The sequence below is a fragment of the Grus americana genome, chromosome 20 (assembly GCF_028858705.1).
Source record: "Grus americana isolate bGruAme1 chromosome 20, bGruAme1.mat, whole genome shotgun sequence".
Classification (NCBI taxonomy): Eukaryota; Metazoa; Chordata; class Aves; order Gruiformes; family Gruidae; genus Grus; species Grus americana.
The window spans coordinates 460300-481164 of NC_072871.1; the positions used below are offsets into that span (position 1 = coordinate 460300).

The 20865-nt window shown below is 45.2% G+C and overlaps 1 protein-coding gene across 3 annotated transcripts in view; it reads right to left on the reverse strand.

The window, feature by feature from the left end:
* Positions 1 to 20865, reverse strand: part of RABL6 (RAB, member RAS oncogene family like 6) — a 58837-nt gene that overhangs the window by 19772 nt on the left and 18200 nt on the right. For 2 of the 3 annotated variants that reach the window (XM_054848172.1, XM_054848173.1), the window contains 5 exons: positions 18803 to 18855; positions 17102 to 17193; positions 16084 to 16224; positions 14904 to 15009; positions 9188 to 9291 (listed from right to left, as the gene is read on the reverse strand). In XM_054848172.1, coding sequence (XP_054704147.1) covers positions 9188 to 9291; positions 14904 to 15009; positions 16084 to 16224; positions 17102 to 17193; positions 18803 to 18855 — 496 coding nt within the window. The remainder of the gene's footprint in view (positions 1 to 9187; positions 9292 to 14903; positions 15010 to 16083; positions 16225 to 17101; positions 17194 to 18802; positions 18856 to 20865) is intronic. The other variant, XM_054848174.1, reaches the window with a different exon arrangement.

Sequence of the window (20865 nt, forward strand, 5' to 3'; positions counted from 1 at the left end):
GGAAGATAAATTGCCAATGTAAGGAATGGAGAAAACATGCCCCACAGCGCACTGAGCACGATGCTGGGCTGCTTTGGCTATGTGCTGAGCTGGGAGGGTATGGGTCTGCTTTTGGTGATGCTGCAACACCCTGGGCCACAATAAATCTGGTTCACCCACGAGCTAAACTCACCCCATCTGCATCGAGGTGTGGAGAATCCCAACCTGCTCTGCACTACAGGATGAAACCTATATTTGCAATGCTGCTGGGAACTCCCTGGGTAGACAGACTGTAACAACATGCCAGGGCTTGAAACACAACCTTAAGTCAGTTCTTGGACATATGTCTCCATGGGAGTAAGTGCTACAGGAATGGCACATTTTTAGATTCAGCAGAAGAGATCAAAGTGTTCAAGAAAACTCAAATGCTATAAAAGCCTCTTCTTCCAGCCAAGAATGGATTTGAGAGGAGAATCCTTGAACGTCAAAAGAAAAAGAGCTATCCAGAGGGCTCTCAGAGGACTGACTGGAATTATCCTTCTTGCAACGTGCAGACACACAGGCAGCCTCTCCCCCTGCATACGCCCCACTCTATGTGGGAGGCAGTGGAGCCAAGCAGCAGAAGCTCTGAAGCAAGTTGTGGTCCTGGCTGGATTCCTGACTAGAAGAGCAATAAAGTCTGTATCGCTAGAGAGGCTGAACTGCTCTATCCTTTTCAAAAAGGAAACCAAGCCTGATCCTGCTGCAGCCTCCTTCTGCCACCCATTTGGTTAGCAGTCTTTTCACAAGCTGTATGCAAAGAAACACTAACAGAAAACCAGGCTTTTACTACGAAATGGTCTCAAAGTAAGATCTGCTGCATGCCACACATCTGAGAGATATAAAAAGGATACCAGAAGTGAGGTATCATGGATAAAATCTAGCATGCCACAGTCTTGCCTCTTGTTTCATTAAGCCTAACGATCTTGTGCACAGAGGCTCTGGGTTCAACTGCTTCTGCGAGAGAGTCAGACTGGGTTGTGCTCCGGGCAACGAGCATGTCAAAACAGAGACTCCTCTCCTACACAGAGCCCGACCTCATCCTGCACGGACTTGAGCCAGACAGACACCTTCACTAGAATGACTGCTAAGCAGAAAGCAAACTGCAGGGGCTAAAAGCCTCTAAATCCCCTTGAAACATTATTTCCTATTTTAAGGAGCAACCTGATATGCTTTTAAGGAACAAACTCATATGCTTTGTGACCAGCAGTGTCTGGAGCCCTAGAGAACAACATCCCCAGGCAGCTGTTACTTGAATTGGAAAACCAGGAGTCCTTCCTAACTAAGGAACTGGCTGAAGTGGCGATAAAGGGTAACACTAAAAAGCAGTATTCGCTAGGACAGAAACCCTGGATAGAGTTCCTCAAGGATTAGCCTTGAGATAAGAAAACCGGACTAAAGGCTGCAATTGCAACGCTGCCTGGGAGGAGCGGAAAAGGAGCCTGGCTGTCACACGGCCATCCACTCCCTATCCCCCATGACCGCTGTCAGGGCACCTAAATTAGTGCCACGCTGGAGTAGCCTCCCTGATGCTTCCATCAGGATCTGGGGAAAGGCTTAATGTACTTATTCCACCCAGCAAACTGGCTACAGCAAAGCAAGCTCCTGGCAGAGTTGAGATCAGAGCACCCGTTCCAGCGTCCTCCCTCCCAGGGGACTAGGAGCTGGGGTGAGCTGTGCGACAACACGTTCCACTGAAAACGATGCATGATTTGTCATGCACCAAAGAGAAAATATAAAGGAACTTAACTCTGGCACTGAGCTCTGTGGAGACTGCATTGGGTTTGTTCGGAAGGTGCTCAACGCATCACATGCACCACAAGAATATAACAGTGTATTTTCAGTGCATCTGTCACTGTGCTGCAGGGCTGAGCAATTGCTTATCACTCCTTTCTTGTGGAGGGGTCACCATCCATAAATTCAGCATCCCTTGAGGCACACTATGCAAGGCATCTGTGGTGAGGGAAAGATAAACTAAGGGTACCTGCAATTCAGCCCTTGTCCAACAAAGCAAATGCTCTGAATCCGCAAAGCCATGTGAATTGCCTTGGCCTGAAAAGCCATCCACGAGACTTGCCTGCACAGGGTGTGCAGCTCTGCAGATCCATGCCAGAAGCACTGAGTGCTAAATTCTGTCATCCCTCCCCTCCGAGCTTTGATTCAGGGCTCCCAGCAGGCCAAAGGCAGGATGGCTGAATAGCTCTGCTTTGTGGTACTTGCTCCTCCTCCTCCCAAGCCCTACTCGGGTTAAAGACTTGTGCCTCCCAACTGTGAAGAGAGATTAATCCTAGTTGATCTACACGCACCCTTGTTCTGTTTATAGCAACAGCAGTCCTGGCTGGAAGGCCTGCAAGCTTGGTCACTGCATCCAGCATCCAAGGTACGGACGCCAGCACTGCTCGCTCTCCTGGCTGAGCTGAGCTCTCTGCCTATGTGAGCACCTACATCACCAACAGTGCACGAAACCAGAACTGAACAACCTCTGAGTCTCTGATCAAGATGGTGGGCCCCGCCATCGAGGCAACTTGGTGACTCAGGGAGGACAAGATGATCATACACTGAAGACTAATGAACAAGGATCCTGTATGAAGTACATGCAAAGTATGTATATAGTCATTTTAGGATACAGAATATGAAGCTCAAAGAGCGCTTAAAGCTGGACCAAACAAAGTGCAGGACACTCTTTACAATATCAGGGTATTTGAAGATTTACTGTACTTTGTACTACCAAAGCTGCCCATTTTGGAAACAACCTGCTTTGTTCTGGGCAAGTAGCCAGCTCCAGAGGGAGGGAGGGCTGTGACTACCACCTGTTTCTCCGGCAGAAACACATGAATTTTAAGAGCTGGAGGGAAAAAATGCTACATAACTGAAGTATAAAGAGTGTCATCCCTCCCTCCAGCTCAGCTAGTCTGGAGAGTAACACACATGCAGGCTTCTTCTGCACCTGCTCCTATGCCTTGCTCACCTACATTACGTGAAGGGCGTAAGAACAAGTTATTTTTAGTAGAAAGACACAATGGTTATTTGGGGACAGCACGGCACAGGCTCTTACCCCAGCACAGCGCCAAGGAGAGCTGTGGCATGAGTGCTTCGTGTCACCTTCCTCATCCCCAGACACGTGGGCCAAGGGCTGTGCTGTGTGCCATGACACCGGGGAAATAAGGATGGTCTGATACAGGTTTCACATGGGCTGCATAAGCCAGCTCTGAGGAGCTTTCATATTCATATCTTCTTCCGTGAAAGAGGTGGGTGGAAAAACAGCATACGTGAAAATGCTGCCAGCAAGCTCTCAGTAATTTCCAGGGTGGAGGTGTCTAAGCATCCTCCACACTTCAAAAATACTACATAATGCATGAATGCTCTCTCTGGCTTTACACACACTCTTCAGAGGCACAAGCGTGGCTGTTTTGGGAACACACCAGGCCAAACCTGCCACGTGTCTGCTTTTTCTCATATTCTATACAATCTGGCCACTATGTTCCTTGTTCTATCATTCTGCCAGTCCTTCGCAAAAGGACTCACTCAAAATCTTACAGTGAAATAAGCAGCTTCACGTCCATGCTAGGTGTGGCAGACCAGGTCCTATTAATACATGAGAGAAACTCATGCTGTGACCTGAGCACACTTGTTCTGGTTGGGATCTAGAGACAGAGGCATGCCACGCAAGTCCCAATGGGTTATCTGTCCTCACCCATGTGGGCTCCTGGGTTGCATTTCAATCCTTCCGTTTCAGACCGAGTAACAAGTCCCCATCCTCAAAACCCCTGAATAATTTGACCTGCTCACAAGAGGAGACTTTTATACAATTTTGAAGATGAACATGCTCTGTGGGAACAAAAATTCATCAGGGCCTGAGGTTACTGTTGCTCTGCTCCCAGAGCAAACAAACAAACAAAAAAGCACAAAAGGACTTGTTAGCCTCACAGTTCCTAAAACTGTCAGCACTCACGTTCATTTACTATCAAAGATGGGAGCAGCCTGCAGCTTTTTGGCTCCTGGTTCTAAGGCGCTGTGATCAACTTTTCAAATGTATTTCATGTGGCAAGAAGTGTTTTGGGTTATTTTATTAATTATGAAAACAAAGACTAATAGGCTGTGTGACATCCATTTAACTGGGGTTGCTGAGGGCTGGATTTCCACTTGTTTGTTTTGGGCTCACTAAAAGTACTGAACCTGATCCCCCCCTAATCCCAGGTCCCTGAACGTGAAATCGATTGCCAAGCGGGGTTGAATGCTGCTGCCCAGGCCTCGGGGAGAACATCCCCTCCCCAAGAGCTCCTCAGGTTTTCCACTTCACACAGAATGGATGCACCATAAGTGGAAATGATAAAGGCAGAGCAAGGGGAAGAGAAAGCAAAAGTGGTTTTACTTTCCCAACTGGTAATTCAGCCTTTAGCTGGTGATTCCGGACCTGTACTTCAATATAGCTGAAGATACGGGAGAACAGTTCAAGCTGCAGGTCCTCCTGCCAGACAACGCTGGTGTTACTCAGCACCACGGTCTTCGCAAAATTATGAGCTGTGCTCAATGTGGAAAAAACAAACAACCAAATAAACCCCCAAAACCCAATTGATGACTTCATAATAAATCAAGCTGTGTAATGCAGGAAACGTGTCTCCCAAAAGAAGAGTCCTCATCAGGAAAGCACAAAGGCCTTTCTGCAGGCACTGGTCCATCATCCACAGGATGAGAGGAAACAGCCTCAAGTTGCCCCAGGGGAGGTTTATGTTGGATATTAGGAAAAATTTCTTCACCGAAAGGGTTGTCAAGCACTGGAACAGGCTGTCCAGAGAAGTGGCGGAGTCCCTATACCTGGAGGGATTTAAAAGACATGTAGACATGGTGCTTAGGGACACGGTTTAGTGGTGGGCTTGGCAGTCATAGGGTAACAGTTGGACTTGATCTTAAAGGTCTTTGCCAACCTAAAATATTCTATGATTCTATGATCTTCCCTACCTGGACTATCCAGGATGACCTGACACCGCAGATGACAGCCACACTGCACCACCGGCAAAGTACCAGAAGGACCTGCGTCATGTGGCAAACCTGGGACAGATCCTGCCGCTGCAGAAGCTGTACCTTGGATCATACAGTATCTCAGATAATCTGAAGTTTAACTGCTTCGAATATATTTTTACAAAGCCTGACTAGCAGTTTGCATAAGAGCTCTTAAACACAAGGAGCAAATGACCTGAAAACTCATTTCTCATGAACGATTCCTGTGAAGAAGTTGGACTTCACGTGCTGACAAATCAAACAATCACACAGCGGTTTAGAGATGACAATTTCCTGAAGTTTCTCAAAACTGAGTGAAAGAAGATGAGATATCTCACAAAGAGTAACTTGACCACTCCTTTTGACTTACTTATATTAATCCCTAGGGAAAAAAAAAGTTAATTCAAAGAGAGTTGATTACTTAACCCTTGAAATTAAATTTCATCTTTTGATATTAAAAAAAGAGGAATACTAGAAAAAATGCAGCCCAACATAAAAGCTCATGAAAATCATACATTAAATGTGTTTCTTATTAACTTTGGCAAATGTTTCCACCAGCAGTGTATTCCTGGGGGGTGGGGGGGAAATATGCAAGAAAAGCTTCTACAGTTTCCCCAAAACTATTTCTCCACATGCACTATTCAGTGAGGGAACAGGCATGCTGAACATAAGAAGTTTTCCTTGTGACAGAAGATAAGCTGAGTACAATTAAAGATGGAAAAATTGAGCAAATTAAGAACAAATTCAGAACAGAATAAAAAAAAGTCATTGCTGTTGGTTTAATAAGAATTCAGGAACTCTGAAAGGGCTGAAAAATGTTTTTAGATGCATTGAAAATGTAAAATCTGAGAAACCACAGGGAAAGTAGCAGAGCAAGAGGTGTGTCAGGCAGAGAGGAGACTAAGCACCGGGAAAGAGCTGGAAGAATCTAAATGCGTCTTATTCAGGCAAAGCCCAGCCAGTGCCTGCCAAGGGATGGCTTACATAAGGAGGACGAGGCAGCGTTGTGTGCCACCTCCTGTTGTCTCTGGGATCCACATTTTGGAGCAATGATGTTTTGTCCTTGGGTACCCAGCCACAGCAGGAGGAAGAGTTCTTGTGCTCTTTCTGTTCTTACCCATCCAAATTTAGCATCGGTCATTGTGGCAGAGCAGCTACTAGATGCACACGGGGGTGAATGAAATAACCTAGATGTGCCAGCACTGTCACCTCACCTTGCTCCGTGGCCTGATTTTATGAAAGTGTGAGGCGGTGGACATCAGGAGAGCAGGAACAGCCTCGGAGGAGGTGCTGCAGCAGCCATGCCACGGTCTGCACCAGCCATGCCTGCAGACACCTCCTCTTGCTGCACAATTTGTGGTGACCAACAGCAGATCTCCAAGTACAGTCTAAATTGAAGCAACCAAGACAAGGGCTTCACATCTGCCAAGGGTCAACAAGTCAGACTGCACCAACACACATGCTGTATATAAGCAGGTGAGCGTCAGAGGACAATGTACCAGATGCTCATTTTGACACCCACTGAAGTAGCATGTTCAACATGGTAATCCCAAAACAATGGGCATCTGACAAGTGTGGGTGCAGGACCTTCCCAAGCCCTAATAACCAGCACCGCGGACCTGCCTCGCGATGGCAAGCTCTAATTCCCACCACGTACTGTCATTGCATCCACAGATACTCTGTTCACCTGCCTAAACTGTTTACTAACAATTGGAACTTTTCTCAAACCTGAGTTCCCTGCCATATGAAAGCGGTTATTTATTTAAATTGGAACTTTGGTTGAAGGACTTGAGCCTGAAGAGCTCCTGCAGGGATGAAAAACGATCGTAGGAAGAGTATACTTCTCAGCTCTGGAGTTGAAGTAACCCCTTTGCAGCTCATTTGCTTGAGTGGTGCCACTGAAACAGGCTCTTTGTTTCCACCTGGGGTGCAGAGAAAAACCTCAAAAATCCTAAAATAGTGCTCTGTTTTAACCAGTGTATCAAAGTACTCAGACACAACACAGCCTGGTGCTTTTTTTTTGGGGATCAGTGGCTCAAGCCAGGAAGCATCCGGGGATACTTTGAAGACCTTTCTATAAAGAAGCATTATTTTCTGAAAGCAAAGAGCATCAGTCTCAGTACACAGACATAAATGTGCAGTTGCTGAAGTCAAAGCAGAAACTGGCCAGCTGCATAAAAACACCACTTAATTTGCTAAACCAGAATCCTAGGGAACCCTCTTGCTTTTAACATTTTAGCAACTCCTCTTCTGTCAGGTACCATGGCTAAGGTATTTCTTATGCCACATTAAGCCAATTATACAGCCTAAGAGTGCAATTAGCCACCTGCAGTGCAAGCCCTCCCCAGCAGCTGAGCAGCAGTCCTTTGCTGCAGTGCACCGTTCTGCAGCGCAGAAGGGCAGTGGGCATCTTCAGGCGCACACACCTCATCTCCTGATCTTCCTGCGCTCACCAGCTGGTTTGGAGAATGACAGGGCTCTGACACACAGGTCAAACGGTTATCTGGCTTTGGAGTTTCTGCGGATGACTCAGGGGCTTCTACTGAGGTGATGCTAGCCACCACCAACTGCACCAAAAGCTCCTCTGAGCTCACAAAAGGCAAGAACATGCCTTTCAACTTGTCAGTGCACAGTGCCTAGAGCAATGTGACCAGTCTGGCCCAAGGATTCTGGATGCTACCACATTGCAAATGATCCTCTTTAGTAATCACAGTATTTCTGCAAGACCATGTACTCTCTGGCACTGGAAGCACTCCAGTATTATAAAATGGTGTATGTTGGTGTGGTTACACTGGATGGGATGATCCAGTTCAATACTTATTGCTCGAACTAGGAAGTCTTGCCATCCTGCCTCTGCCAGCACCACACTGCTGCTGCTTCCTTTAAGTTCTGGTGTTCAGCAGATGCTCCTCAGAGCTAGCCCAACTCAGATTAACCCAAAAATAGCTATGGCAGAAAATTGTTTTCTGCTGGATTTGCGAGCTGAAGTGGCACATGTGAGGGTCCAGCAAATGCTAAAGCTGGCGTAAGGGTGAGGGGTGACTTAAGTAGCAAGATCTTCTGGTGTAAGTTTGGAATAGTTCTGCCAACTCTTGATTAAGTATCTTCCCATTACTGATGCAGTATAAACAAAAGTACTGCAAAAACCAATCTTGACAGCACAGCCCACACAGCTCAGTCCTTTGAGTAGGGACATCAAGAGAATTGCTGAAGGCACGAGGACACTAACCAGTCCCTAAGGAAAGGAAGGAGGTGAACACTCTGGGAACAGTACTGCTCTGTGTGTATATGGGGTGGTTCAATGCTCTCACAAAGGAAAACACACCAACCAAGGTTATACAGAACTTGAAACTCAGTCTGAAAAATGCTTGTTAAAGTGGCTGTGCATGAATATTTCATAATAATTGACTCCAACTTCCAAATAATGTTTGCCTGCAAAAAATATTTTTCCAGTTCATTCTGGGGTTGACTTTTCTGGCTTGCACATCGCTGCAATAAAGATCTTGCAACGGGAATTCATGGAACACATTTGTCACCAGCACACAAATCTGAAGAGATTCCTGTTCACTGTGCTACAGATGTACTGGCTTTGCAGGGCTAAATCTGGCAAATGCGTGTTTCAAGCAGCAGGCAAACAGACAGGGACTGAACAAACACAGGCAGCAGGAACTAGCCATGATTTCAGACCAGAAAGGCACCGAGGAGTCTAGAAGTATTCAAAGGGAACAAAAGACAACAGTGCTGTTGCTATTACTTTCTGCCTATCACAAGACACACAATACACAGGAATGCAATAGCAAGAGGAACCAACTTGTGTGCTGAGCAGTAGAGAGGTGGAAAATATCCCCTTTCAGCATCAGAGGCTGCAACATCCTTATCTACAATCCCTTCAGTGTGTGCTGCCTCCAGGTGTGCTGCTCAGCTCCACCTCCACTGTCCTCCCATAGACCACGTGCCTGTAGGAACCAGATCCTTCCACAGGGATCCCCCACTGCATGCTTTATTTCAGGTGATACCACTTAAAAGCGACATTTTACAAGATGCAAAGAAACCCTAAACGTCACTCTCTGCACCCTTCAGTCTGGCCACATGCCATAGCTGGGGCTGCCCAACATTCACGTGACACCTAGACCACAACAAAACAGTTAGAAAAGATGGCTCAATGACATACAGTTCGTAGTTTTGATCTTCTGTCTCTTGCTGCACTGACAGCTCCTCCAAAGTTGCATCAATATCCAGCTGATTCGTCTCCAGCTGCCGTAGCAACGTCTCCCTCTGAAGAATGGAAAACAAGCTGGGTCTGAGCAGGAAGGGTCATTGTAACAGATCTCCGTGCACTCACAGGGTGCAGCGAGATCTTGTGTCAGTACTCTACCCACAGCAATGAATTAAACAGGAGCTTTGGGCCCTCTCACGGTGTTCAGTTTAAATACAGAAGCACAAAGGGAAGCAGAAGCAGTAGCAAAAGTATGTTAATCCAGAAAGTCTGTGTGTAAGAAAGTAACTTGTTCTCGGATCTGTATTCAGCCATAAATCACTAATGTGTGATTTTTCAGACACAGCATCGCCAGTTGCATTTGGAGAACAGTATCAACTCCTGCAGAGAACAGATGTGCAACCCATTCATTCTGACCTTTTATTTTTCCCCTGTGCTAAAGAAATTCCCCTGTGAGTAGGACCCAGCTGATGCAAAACCTCACAATAATTTTCTCCTTACTGTCGGGGTAGATAAGCGAGCACAACCTGTCAATTCGGTGAGACTGTATAAGTTGGTGCCCCACAGATGGGAGACAGACACTCCAGACCATTTCAAGTGTGCAATAAAGTGAGTTGGCTTCAGCAATGTAACACAAGGTACCTTAATTCAGCCCTTCCCTTTCCATGTTTCCAACAGAATCCAAACCAAAACCTCAGCTGAGGGGAAATGCTGGCTTAAAAGGCTCAAAATCAATTGCAAATGGTCATGGGGGACTCCTCCTGCTAGCCCGGATGGCAACAAGAAGAGATCACCAACCGCATGCATTACGTGGTGATGGCAGGGGCACGGCCAGCTCCAAGGGCTCACCCGCAGCGGATCTGCCCAGCAGACATAGCTTCATGATGGACCTGAGCCGCACAGCTAACACAGCGCCTGTTTCTGCCAAAACACAATTCAGGAGCCCCCGGCCAGGACTACAGCCGTCTGTGGCCACTGCCCCGCTCCACGGCGCGGTCCCTGCACCAGAGCCCCTTCCCCTCTGCTCAGACACAGCCAGTGCCCACACGGCCGGGCATGGGCACCTGGGCAGGCTCGGAGCAAGGGGCACATGAGGATTTTACACACCTAATTCTGGAGTCAAAAGTCACCGTGTTCAGTGCCTGAAAGCGTCGGTCCTCCCGCTCCCACTGCCCACACATTGGATGGCACGGGAAGCAGGGACAGCCTGTGCTGAGACACATCCGATGGCTCTCGGCACTGCACAGTGCCTGGTAAAGCAGGGTCCACCAGTGCCATGGGCTGCCACGCTGCTCCGCCGCCCAGGCAGCAGGAGACAGAAGAGAAACCCCAGGTTTCCTCCAAACTGCAAAGGTTTTTGCTTTTATAACTGCCTTAGCCTCAATGTACATTTAAGCTTTCTACTGTGACAAATGTTTTTGAAGTTTAGCCTCGATAACTGTGGAGAATTTTAAATTCCATGTTTGACAACACATATGCTCACTGCAGAAAGGTCCCATTGGAATAAAAAGCACAAAAGGAAATCTACTGCATAATTCACAGAATAAAATCCCTACGGGAAGACAAACATTCGTGTAAAGCAATGGCATTCAGTCTCTATCCGCATATATTATCGACAATATAGTTTCGTAGACATGACAACTTTGGAGCTATCAAGAAAATGTAGGAATTCGAACAGCAAGTAACTCATCTGCTTTACGTAGAACAGACCACACTGTTCTGTCCAAGGGAGAACTCAGGGCACTGCTTGAGCCCTCCATGGAGCAGGCCGATTTATATCAAATTCTACCATGACTTAGCTCAGCAAGCAAGGTTTAATTAATTTTTATTTTGTATTATATTTATAAAACCAGATGATTAATAGTGGTTGATAACCTTTAAACATGCTAATTTACTGGAAGATTCAGTCTTTCTTGAAATTTAAGAGTTTCTATGATCATTTAAGCTAATTTACTGCTTCCCAGACATTTACAGTCTTCATTTTTACCTTTGTCATTGTGTTAAGAGCTAGGACTAATCCATATTTCCTTTGCTAGGTAATTTTTATTCATCATATTCATAGGCTCTATGCAGATGGAAACTCGACTTCAATTAACATGTATACAAAGAATGATAAAGTCAGTAGTTAACTCGAGTTCCCTTTATTGTGGTTTACAGACAATAACATTTCAGCAAACATGCTATACGTATTTAAACTTGCTACACGAATGGAAGAAGTACTAATCAAGATTGTAGAAGTAATTCTAGATTTTAGAATTAAAATTCTAGATTTTAAAAACCAAGATTGAACATATTCAAAATTTTAGAAGTAAAAGCTCTCATCCTTTTATGTTATTCATACAGTATAAGCAAAAATGAGACAAAAGAGCAATTTTTCTGCTGCTTTCTTCTCAGTTTCCTAAGATGAATGAAATAAATGCTGAGCAAATTAGCTGAATAAACAGAGACAGAAGGGACACTGCTCTCCAATGCTCACCTTAGGCACTTAGATAATGGCTTTTATTAAACCAGTTGTTTGCCTTTCCTCATACTTTGGCAGTAAGATATATACCAGAGTTTTATCGATTTCAATTTTCACAGATAACAGAAAATTAAGAACTTAGATTTAATTAAGAGAGAGTTGCATTTGATTTTGTAAAAATTCATCACAAATAATGGATTCATCACTTCCAGATACTTAAAAAATAAATTCTATTTTACCATGCTGGTATTAAAACACTAAAGAAACAGCCTATTTTTAGCAATGACCCAAAGGAAGGGAACAAATCATGTACTACAGACCAACACTTTGGCTGAATGCCACTTTCAAGTGCTTCCTGGGAAAAAGCAATTTCAGCTGTCTGCAGAATTTTGTCTCCTTCCAGCGCAGCATCCGAAGGCCTGGTTGACCCAATCACAGTTGCACATGATGAGGGCCACCAGCAATACCTACAGCTAAACTGCATTCTCGGGTTTGACAATCCGTCCCCTGGAAAGGAACTGATAAATAATTAAAGAGCCCGAGCTGCTAGAGGGAACCTGCTCTGTGCCGGGGGTATGAATTTCAGCCACCGCTTTCTTTATGAAAGATGCATGAATGTAAGCTGAACACAGAAATGCGCAACTTAAAACCAATGCACTGAACACCAACTCCGCTAAAGGAGCGTGGAATCTCGCGTACAGCTGAACAACTCCTCTTCCCCTTGAGAGCTGCAGGAGGCTAGCCTGAGGAACACAGAGAAACCTCAGAGGTCCACTGAGACTGATCAAATCCTACATGCATTTAATACCGGGTAGCATTCCTCTCCTTTCACCCTGCTTTGCACCCAAGTACCAGGGAAACGACTCCTTTCTGGAGCCTGTTACTGGCGAGTGTTCCTGCAGGTATAAGCAGAACCTTTAGGAATTAAGCCTAGCTGTGATTTTCCTACAAATTTTAACACCACACCGCACTGGTTGTTAATAAGGCCCAGCGGGGCCAGCCCTGGCTCCCCGGGCACTCAAAGGAAAAATTCCCAGCGGGTCTCCGGGAGCAGCAAAACGCCCAGAGCCACCCAGCAGCAGCTACTGCAGAGCAGCACGAAGCTCTTCTAACAAACCTGTGGCACAAATGCAAGCGGCACTGGAAAAACTAAGTGCAGTACATCTCAGCTGAAGTTCAACACCAAGTAAAGCCCCAAAGCTTGGGTGGGAGCAACCAAAAGCCTCCAAATTTCCAGTGTCACCTGCCACAGCACAGAATGGCAAGGCCAGGGATCTCCTGCACACCAGAGGAAAATGGAACAAACTGTTTCCACATTGGATCCTATGCTATGATTTTTTTCAGAATGCACAGAAAAGCACCTGTCTGCAATCCCTGTCTGAGCACAGAACTGCAGGAATTGGTTTTAGCATTGGTGTTTTAAAGGAAAAGCCAGGCAGCTAGGGCCTGAGCACTCTCTCCCTGAATGACAGGCACAGGACAACATCCTCAACTGCCACCTCGTGTGCCAAGGCACAAAGAACAGAGCAAACATATTTACAAGCATGGTTTATACGTGCCCATCCAAATCTCCCCTTGCACATTTTAGGAAGTAAACTGTAATGAGAAGTCTTTTCAGGTTTGTTTCCGCAGCGTTGAATTATTTTATTACATTACATGAAAACCACAGGATTTGGGAGTCTAATTATCTGGCAGCTGCACCTTTTGGGCTACTTCCAGTGCCACCCCAAGCCCACTGAGTAGGAGAACAAATGTCAGCTAGTCACCCCATTTCCCTTGCCTCTCCTAAGCAACCGTCACTGGAATCTCCAAACAAATCTGATATAACCTCTAGTTATTTTTTCCATTTCCCTGAAGACCAAGATTTGTCCAAGAAGTTCTCTGGCTTTGAGGCCAATTACCTTATCTAAGAGTCCTAATTGCTTTCAGTCTCAGATTAATAGATCATGTTTACTTATACATGGCACATTTAAATGAAAGGTCTTGTAAGACTTGCATCCTAAAGCTGCTTCCAAGCAAAACCCGATACTACAGATGCTTCAGTATTTCCTGCTTAAAACCACGGCTAGGAAAATCACTGCATATACTGACTACTGACAGCATCATTACGAGCAGCTTTCAGAAACAAATCTGGCAGGAAGCGTGTTCTAATGTCTTTTTCTTTTATCAACATCTATTTGAGAAGAAAAGGAGAGATCTACAAATCTGACAAAAGTAACCTGGGAACTAATTATTCTGCATGGTTTCCACAAGACATCACTTTACCATAGGAGCCGAGGTTACAAAACCAAACATTTAACCACCACCATGCTGGTAATTTCAATCTTCTCCACTGAGCAGCAAGTTGGGTTTAGATCTCGGATTTCTACAACTTCCTCCTCAAAAATGAATTGTTTGACTTGTTTTACTGGGTTTTTATCCATTCAATTTTCTTCTCCTGGTTCTTTCTGCTCTGCAGCCTGAGGATGTGGTAACATCCACTCTTATATCCGAGCTTCCTCTGAACTAGCATTTCAGTGGGGATTATTTGTATAAAAATCCACACAGACATTTCAATTACTGGTGAAAGATAATCAAGATCAACTGCCTGGGTTTTTCCATCCAATAGAAAACAATGATACAACATCATATGTACCCCCAAAAAGTCTTTTTCTAAAGGGCCACAGCTGAGAATTCCACCCTTCCGTGCCCATTCAGCCTTTGCCTTTCCACTCAGCCCACCCAAGAAGCCTCAATTATGAAGGAAATATGAGACGTGGATCTATGTGCAGATCCAGGCAGATCAGTTACCATCAGGGCAAAGATTTTCAGTAAGCAGTTGTCCCTGAAATGTTGAGTTCATGACCAAATCTCTTCTGATCTTTTAATTGAACAGAATTTGAAAGCAAAGTTTATCAAATGTGCATATTTAATGTTTTTGACTTGGTAACTACACCACTGGATGCAATTTTCTTGCCAGTGTTATTCATCACCTTGGAGCATTTCTCCAGAGGTTAGCATTTGCGAACACAGCAAGGAAGAGGCCCCTCGCAAGCAGAGACACGTTTAAGTCACAGGCACCAATTCTGTTAACAACTCTTATGAAAACAAAAATCTACTCAGGATCCTTTAACAACAGAAGAAACCCCAAGTATCAAATCCCCACCTTAGAGACAGAGAAAATGAAATCTGTCCCACCCAGCCAGCATACGAGGGAACCCTCTCTCTTACCTGCAGCTGCAAGAAGGGGATGTTGAAGAACTTGTGGAGGTACTTGAGGCCAAAGCTGTTCTTCATGGAAGACTCAGCATAGCGAAAATATGAGGATCCAGGAGGCCTGTCTCAACCAGATAGGTAGAGAGAAGAAAACTGTACAAAGGACATGGACTGCATACACACAGAAGAGGCACTTGCAGAATTACACCCCACGAACAGTCCTCATTTACAAGCCAACCCCTCAATCCCCAAATGCAGGCTAGCAGGTCACTCTGCCAGGCACGCGTTATCTTGTTTACAGACAAAATTCACAGTTTGTTCCTCCTGAAGGGTGGCAGAACGTGGCTGCTGTTGTATTGCAGCATCACGCGGCTGCCAGACTAAGAAATACTGTGTCAGGACATCGGGCCACTGGTTTTCTAACCTGGGGGTTTCATAGCTGTACAAGCTGTTCATTCCTCAGTGAAGGCTTTGTTTTAAAACCACAAACAGACCTACATTAAGTCACAAGCATCAGCAGTGGGCAATAAACTCAGCTAAGCCACATATAGAGATGAACTTGTGAAGAAATTATTACATTATGGAATCAAACCTTAAAACTGATACCATTTCTGTGTGCCTGCCACAGGCACAAATAAGAGACCAGGAAAATGAAAAAATGCCCTAAAAACATAAGCCCCCACAAAAAGGTATGATCTAGTGAAGCCTGACAACAAATAATATTTTATACTAAATAACAGAGTGCCTCACATCTCTGCATAAGGGAAAAGCTTGCCTGGCTGCAAGGGAGGCGTATGACTTGGCTGTGCCCAGTAAAGGCTGTGTGGGGATGCTCTCAGAGGAAGAGCAAGGCAGGCAGCTGCACTAGCTGGCTCTCTCATAGCAGAATTATTTGGAGCAGAGAACAGTTGTGCTGCAGGGAGAGGATTCTTTCACAAGAGAAGGACTATCCAGAAAGAAGATGACTTCTTGGGTAAAGCACATCTGAAAGGCACATGCTGGCAGGCACTCACTATAGCTAGCACATCGTGTGAACTGAAGCTGCTGTATGAGACACTCGTACAGCTACAAAAGCACAGGGTCCGAGGATGAATGTGATGTACAACTGAAATGTGGAAGCAGTACAGTTATCTACGGCTGATGACAGAGTAGCCGAGGTCTGCTCCCCTGCTGGGTGACCGTGGTGCCATCTTACCTGTTTAGATTGTCGATGAGGTCCCGCACATCGCCAGGCAGAATGACCCGGTGCTCCCCCATGTCTCGGTAATTCCCAAGCACGCACACTGGAACGTGGGTCGGCACTTTAGGAAGCTCCCTCAGAATATAGTTAAATGTCCTTCACCACAGGAGAGAGAGATACAGGCAGATAAGTGGGAAACATCATTCTATGAGCACTTCCATGCACGAATCACAGGAAAAAAAAAAAGAATTTTTTTTCCAAAATCCTTCCAAGACTGTGGCTTCTTTGCCCCCCTTCAGAGAAATACCTTAACTGCAAATATGTTCCTATCATTCTTTATTCAAAAACAAGTCGACAAGTTCAATAATCCACTTCCAACAACAACCTCACATCTCCTACAGCAATATTTTCCTCAGTCCTACAAAACTGGGCGGGGTGAGCAGACGAAAAGGATTCCCTCCCTTCAGCTGTACACAGGCTCACTGACCCACACCAAACCTGTAGAACACATGCTTAAATACGAAGCAGGAACTCTTACCACCTCCTCTTTCCACTCTGGCTTCGATATGTCTCTCACTCTCCTCAGCAGATGTGCAAAATGAACAACTCATTATTTCTGTACATTAATGCAGCCTAGGGCCTCTAAATAATCTTTACTAATACCAGTCTTCCTGGGAGTTTCTCACTAGCACTCCCTTTTCCCTTGTGTTCTCAAGAGCAAGGGTTTGTAACATGCCTGGCATACTTTACACCTGCGATAGCACTAATTATCAAGCCTCAGACAGCAGTATATCAGAAACTGCAGAACACAAGCCCACAGGGAGACTGCTTGTTTGAAACAAGCCCAGGAGAGGAGCACATTAGAAGACAGGTCAGAAGATAAAGCTATTATTTTAAGGGATACAAGCTTGCTTCGACTCATTAGGCTTGTTATCAGCTCCAGAGTCCATCTGGGAATCAAGAGGTCTAGAAGTCATTTGTTTTCAGTAAACAAGTGAGGTTCATGTGGTGCGTGCCACTGAAGATGTCTTACCACTGTTTGGTGATGTCAAACATCATCACTACGCCATTGCAGTTTTTATAGACATCTAGGAACTCTGCATCCAGAGCCATTTCTGACTCTGCCTGAGGAAATAAAGGCAAAAGAAGCAGTAAATAACTTGAGTCAACTTCAGGCTTGTACAGAACACAACTGATACAGTGCTGAACAGGCAAACTTTCTAAAATGACTATAAGAAGTATCCATGGATTTCACACCATCATCATCATTTAAGCAAGACACCTGGTGGTTTATAGCTTCCACTGTCCACAGGAGCAGGATGTGAAGCACCTGACAGTCTCTGAAACAACCATGTCTGGCAGCAAATGCTAAAACCCACACCCTCCTCTTTCCACTACACCCCCAAATCCTGTGTTGACAAGATAACTCCACATAAGCTACAGGCTGCAGGACAGAGCACACAGCTCTTTGCCGACAGCACTTCTAATGCTTCTGGTGTATAAAGCCAGGATGTAGTTTCTACCAAGATTCTCCCATGCAGGGCTGAAAGGATTTATTAGTACCTGATTTGCTTTTCATCATTTGGACTCTGCAGGCTGCAAAGCACAGTAACAGTCACAATTCAACCTCCAAGGTTTAGTAGGCATGGTGGTGGTAGGTTGATGGTTGGACTTGATGATCTTAGAGGTCTTTTCCAACCTTAATGATTCTAAGGCTCCTGCTGCAATTTGATGCCTATGGAACAATTGCAGGAGTGGAAAATGCACCCACATTTGTGAAGGAAGAAGCAGCTGTGATGCCTGTTCTCATCAAGGCTTTTTCACATAGGAGAACATTTTTAGAGAAACTTCTCCTCAGCTGACACACGAGTTGAGTGGGACTGGCACCCCGGTGAAAGACGTAACTCTTCACTGCCTGACCCATCCCCAGAACCGAGTGCTCAGCTCTCTGCATATCAGAACGCTGCCTTTCACATCAATTTCCACAAAGTGGTTACTGAGCGAGTACCAGAACACTGCCTGTGCACTGAGCCCCAAAGGGCACCGACACATGAACAGGAGTAATAAAGCTCTTTAAGAGCTGCAGCAGAGATCATGGGATCAAGGGCCTTTAAACTGAATTTTTCCTGAGGATTAAATCATACATCTTTTGAAAGAGATGCCATGGAAGTTCACTGGCAGCCCAAGTGCCGCTTGGGGAATGTGGTAGTATGGTCTCTCATATGTCTTCTGTAGCAGAAGATCCAAAGGAGACAAGTTCATGTAAGAGCCTTGAGGAAGCCACTCTGTTTACTTTTACACGCTAGGTAACACTTGTATTGCCCCTTCCTCTATATTTCGAAGGGTGTTAAAAGGTAACTGTTAGCCCAGGTTTAAGGAGCAGCCAGAGAGCATGGCATCGAGTCACTTCTTCAGGTCTGACAAAAAGTCCATTACAAAAGGACTTCCTGCCACTGACGCTGTGCAGACAGGTACAAAGCTACCGAGGAAACATCTGCGGCACAGTCACTCCCAAAAACAGAATGGAAAACAGCAGGAAGGTTGTGGTGAGGGCACGAACAAGGATAAAATGCATGGGCAAAAGAGTGAAGAGCATCAGGGATCACATTGTCCCTCATCCACCTGCCAGGCTGGCCTTAAAGCAGAAACAAATACAGAACTTACTCTCCATGGACCAAAGGTGGACTAGAGGCCTCCTGCTAAGAGGCAGACATCTGCATTCAAGGTGACTCACCTCCTGAGGGTCATTTTCCAGTTTCAAACCATCTCCTCGTTTTTTGCATTTTCCTTAAAAAGAATTGTAAAGAAAAAAAAAAAAACAACACAAATGCATTACACTGGGCAGAGAACTCCAGGATGGGTCTGGGCAGGACCACTGCATTTTGAACATGACCTTAAAGCACATCCAACTTCTACTATAAACATGGGGAATGAGGAAGGGTGGGACAGGCATGCCTTGCTGAAAAATACCAGCTACCCTGTTCAAGAATACCAGCTAGTCTAATTCACACATGAACAGAAAGAAAGTGTGGGGTAGCTTAAACCATGCTCGTCACTGCATAGAGTCACAGTGACTGAATAATGCAGGGTTTGGTGCACTCCCTGACCACAAAGGGAAACTGCTTTATTGCACTTTTTGTTGCATTAGTGTTGAAGAAGCAAAAGATCGTGGGGCTGAACAACTACATATGCAGCCTTCCGGGTAGATGCTATGACGTTGCTGTGCAACATCACTGACCTGGAGCAAGCAGTCTTGTAAATAAACGTGACCTCGGAGTGCGCTGGGGGCTTCGGGCAACAAAAAGGGGTGGCAGGAGACTGTGAGAATTTAACAGCCAAAAGACAGACAGAACTTATACAGGGTGAAATCCAAGCAAAATCAAATAAACTGTGGTGAGAGGGCTGTGGAGAAGTAGAGGAGAGACAGCCAATGTGTGCATGAAAGGCCAGAGCCAGGGTCAGGTCTGGTCATCACCAGCAAAGGTGTGGAAAGGAAATCCTCCAGAGGCACCATCCAAAGCCCCACACTCTAGAAACACGCACACAAAAATAAGCTAGAGGACAGGTAAAACCCTGATTAAGCTCACAGGAAAGTGCAAGAGGCAACAGGCTAAACACTTGGAGAAGACACTAGAAAACCACTACCACAATCCAACTGGAGGGATCTACAGGTTTCTCTCTAACTCCTCTGCTTCCTCTAAAGCATCTGCTAAAAATACAGCCTTTATACTTAAAGGTCAGACCCCCTGAGACTTCTCCCTCTTCTTACAGCTTCAATACGCACTGGATAAGTTCACAAACTGACATTTTAAAGTGCCACTGGCATTTGACTCAGCATCCCCAGAAAAGGAGTCAGTGTTTTTAAACCTCAGGCTTCCTGAAAATTTGGTGTTACATCAGTTACACTGTAATCCTGTTTCCAAACCTTCAAGCCTGCAACCACAGCAGACAGAGAAGATGACACCATGTATCCATACCTGGGATTAGCAGAATGGTAATCAGCTAACATGATTTTCTGGTGTAGACACTCAGCACTAAGGACTGGCAGGAGTCTCAGTATGTAAGAGCGAGGACAACTTCTTTCACCTACTGCCAAAGAAGTTTAGTGTGGGCATACCATGAAAAAAATCTGTCCTCGCTCTCCAGGTACTGTTTAAACTCTATGTACAACAGTTTTCAGAGTTTTATCAAATGATGAGCACTGCACAATGAATAACCCTGCAAGATCCAGAGTTCTGTTTTACACATACCAAATATCTTCCAGATGTTCCTGACATCAGTTAGGAACTGTACTTTTGAATTAACTGTGCTCCATATTTTCCTAGCCTAAATAATGACAAGTTAACTAAATTATAATGGCAGAGACTTGGAATTCCTTCTCATAATTTCTAGAGATTCCCCATGCCACTGACAACAGAACGCACTGGCAGCTTGGATGCACCCAGAAAAAAACCCTCCCGTTGACTCTTTAAAAGACTCTGCAACACCGAGGACCAAAATAGCTTCCACCAACTATTCACCTCCACTAATTAACGTGTAAAATTCATGGTATTTCCAGATTGCTGTGTGTGAAACAAAGCGTTTCATTCTTTTTGCACACAGGTCAAGGATAAACAGTTACAAAATACGGAGGTATTAATGAAAGTTTTAATGCTGCAGGATACAGCAGGAGATCCCATTCCCTACCCCCTGGCGGTATGGCTGGTGGGTGCTTCTGTGCATCCCTGCAAAATGTTTTGTCGCCTTGTGTTATCTTACTGTTGACATCTGAAAGTAGCAGAAATATTAATCCTGATC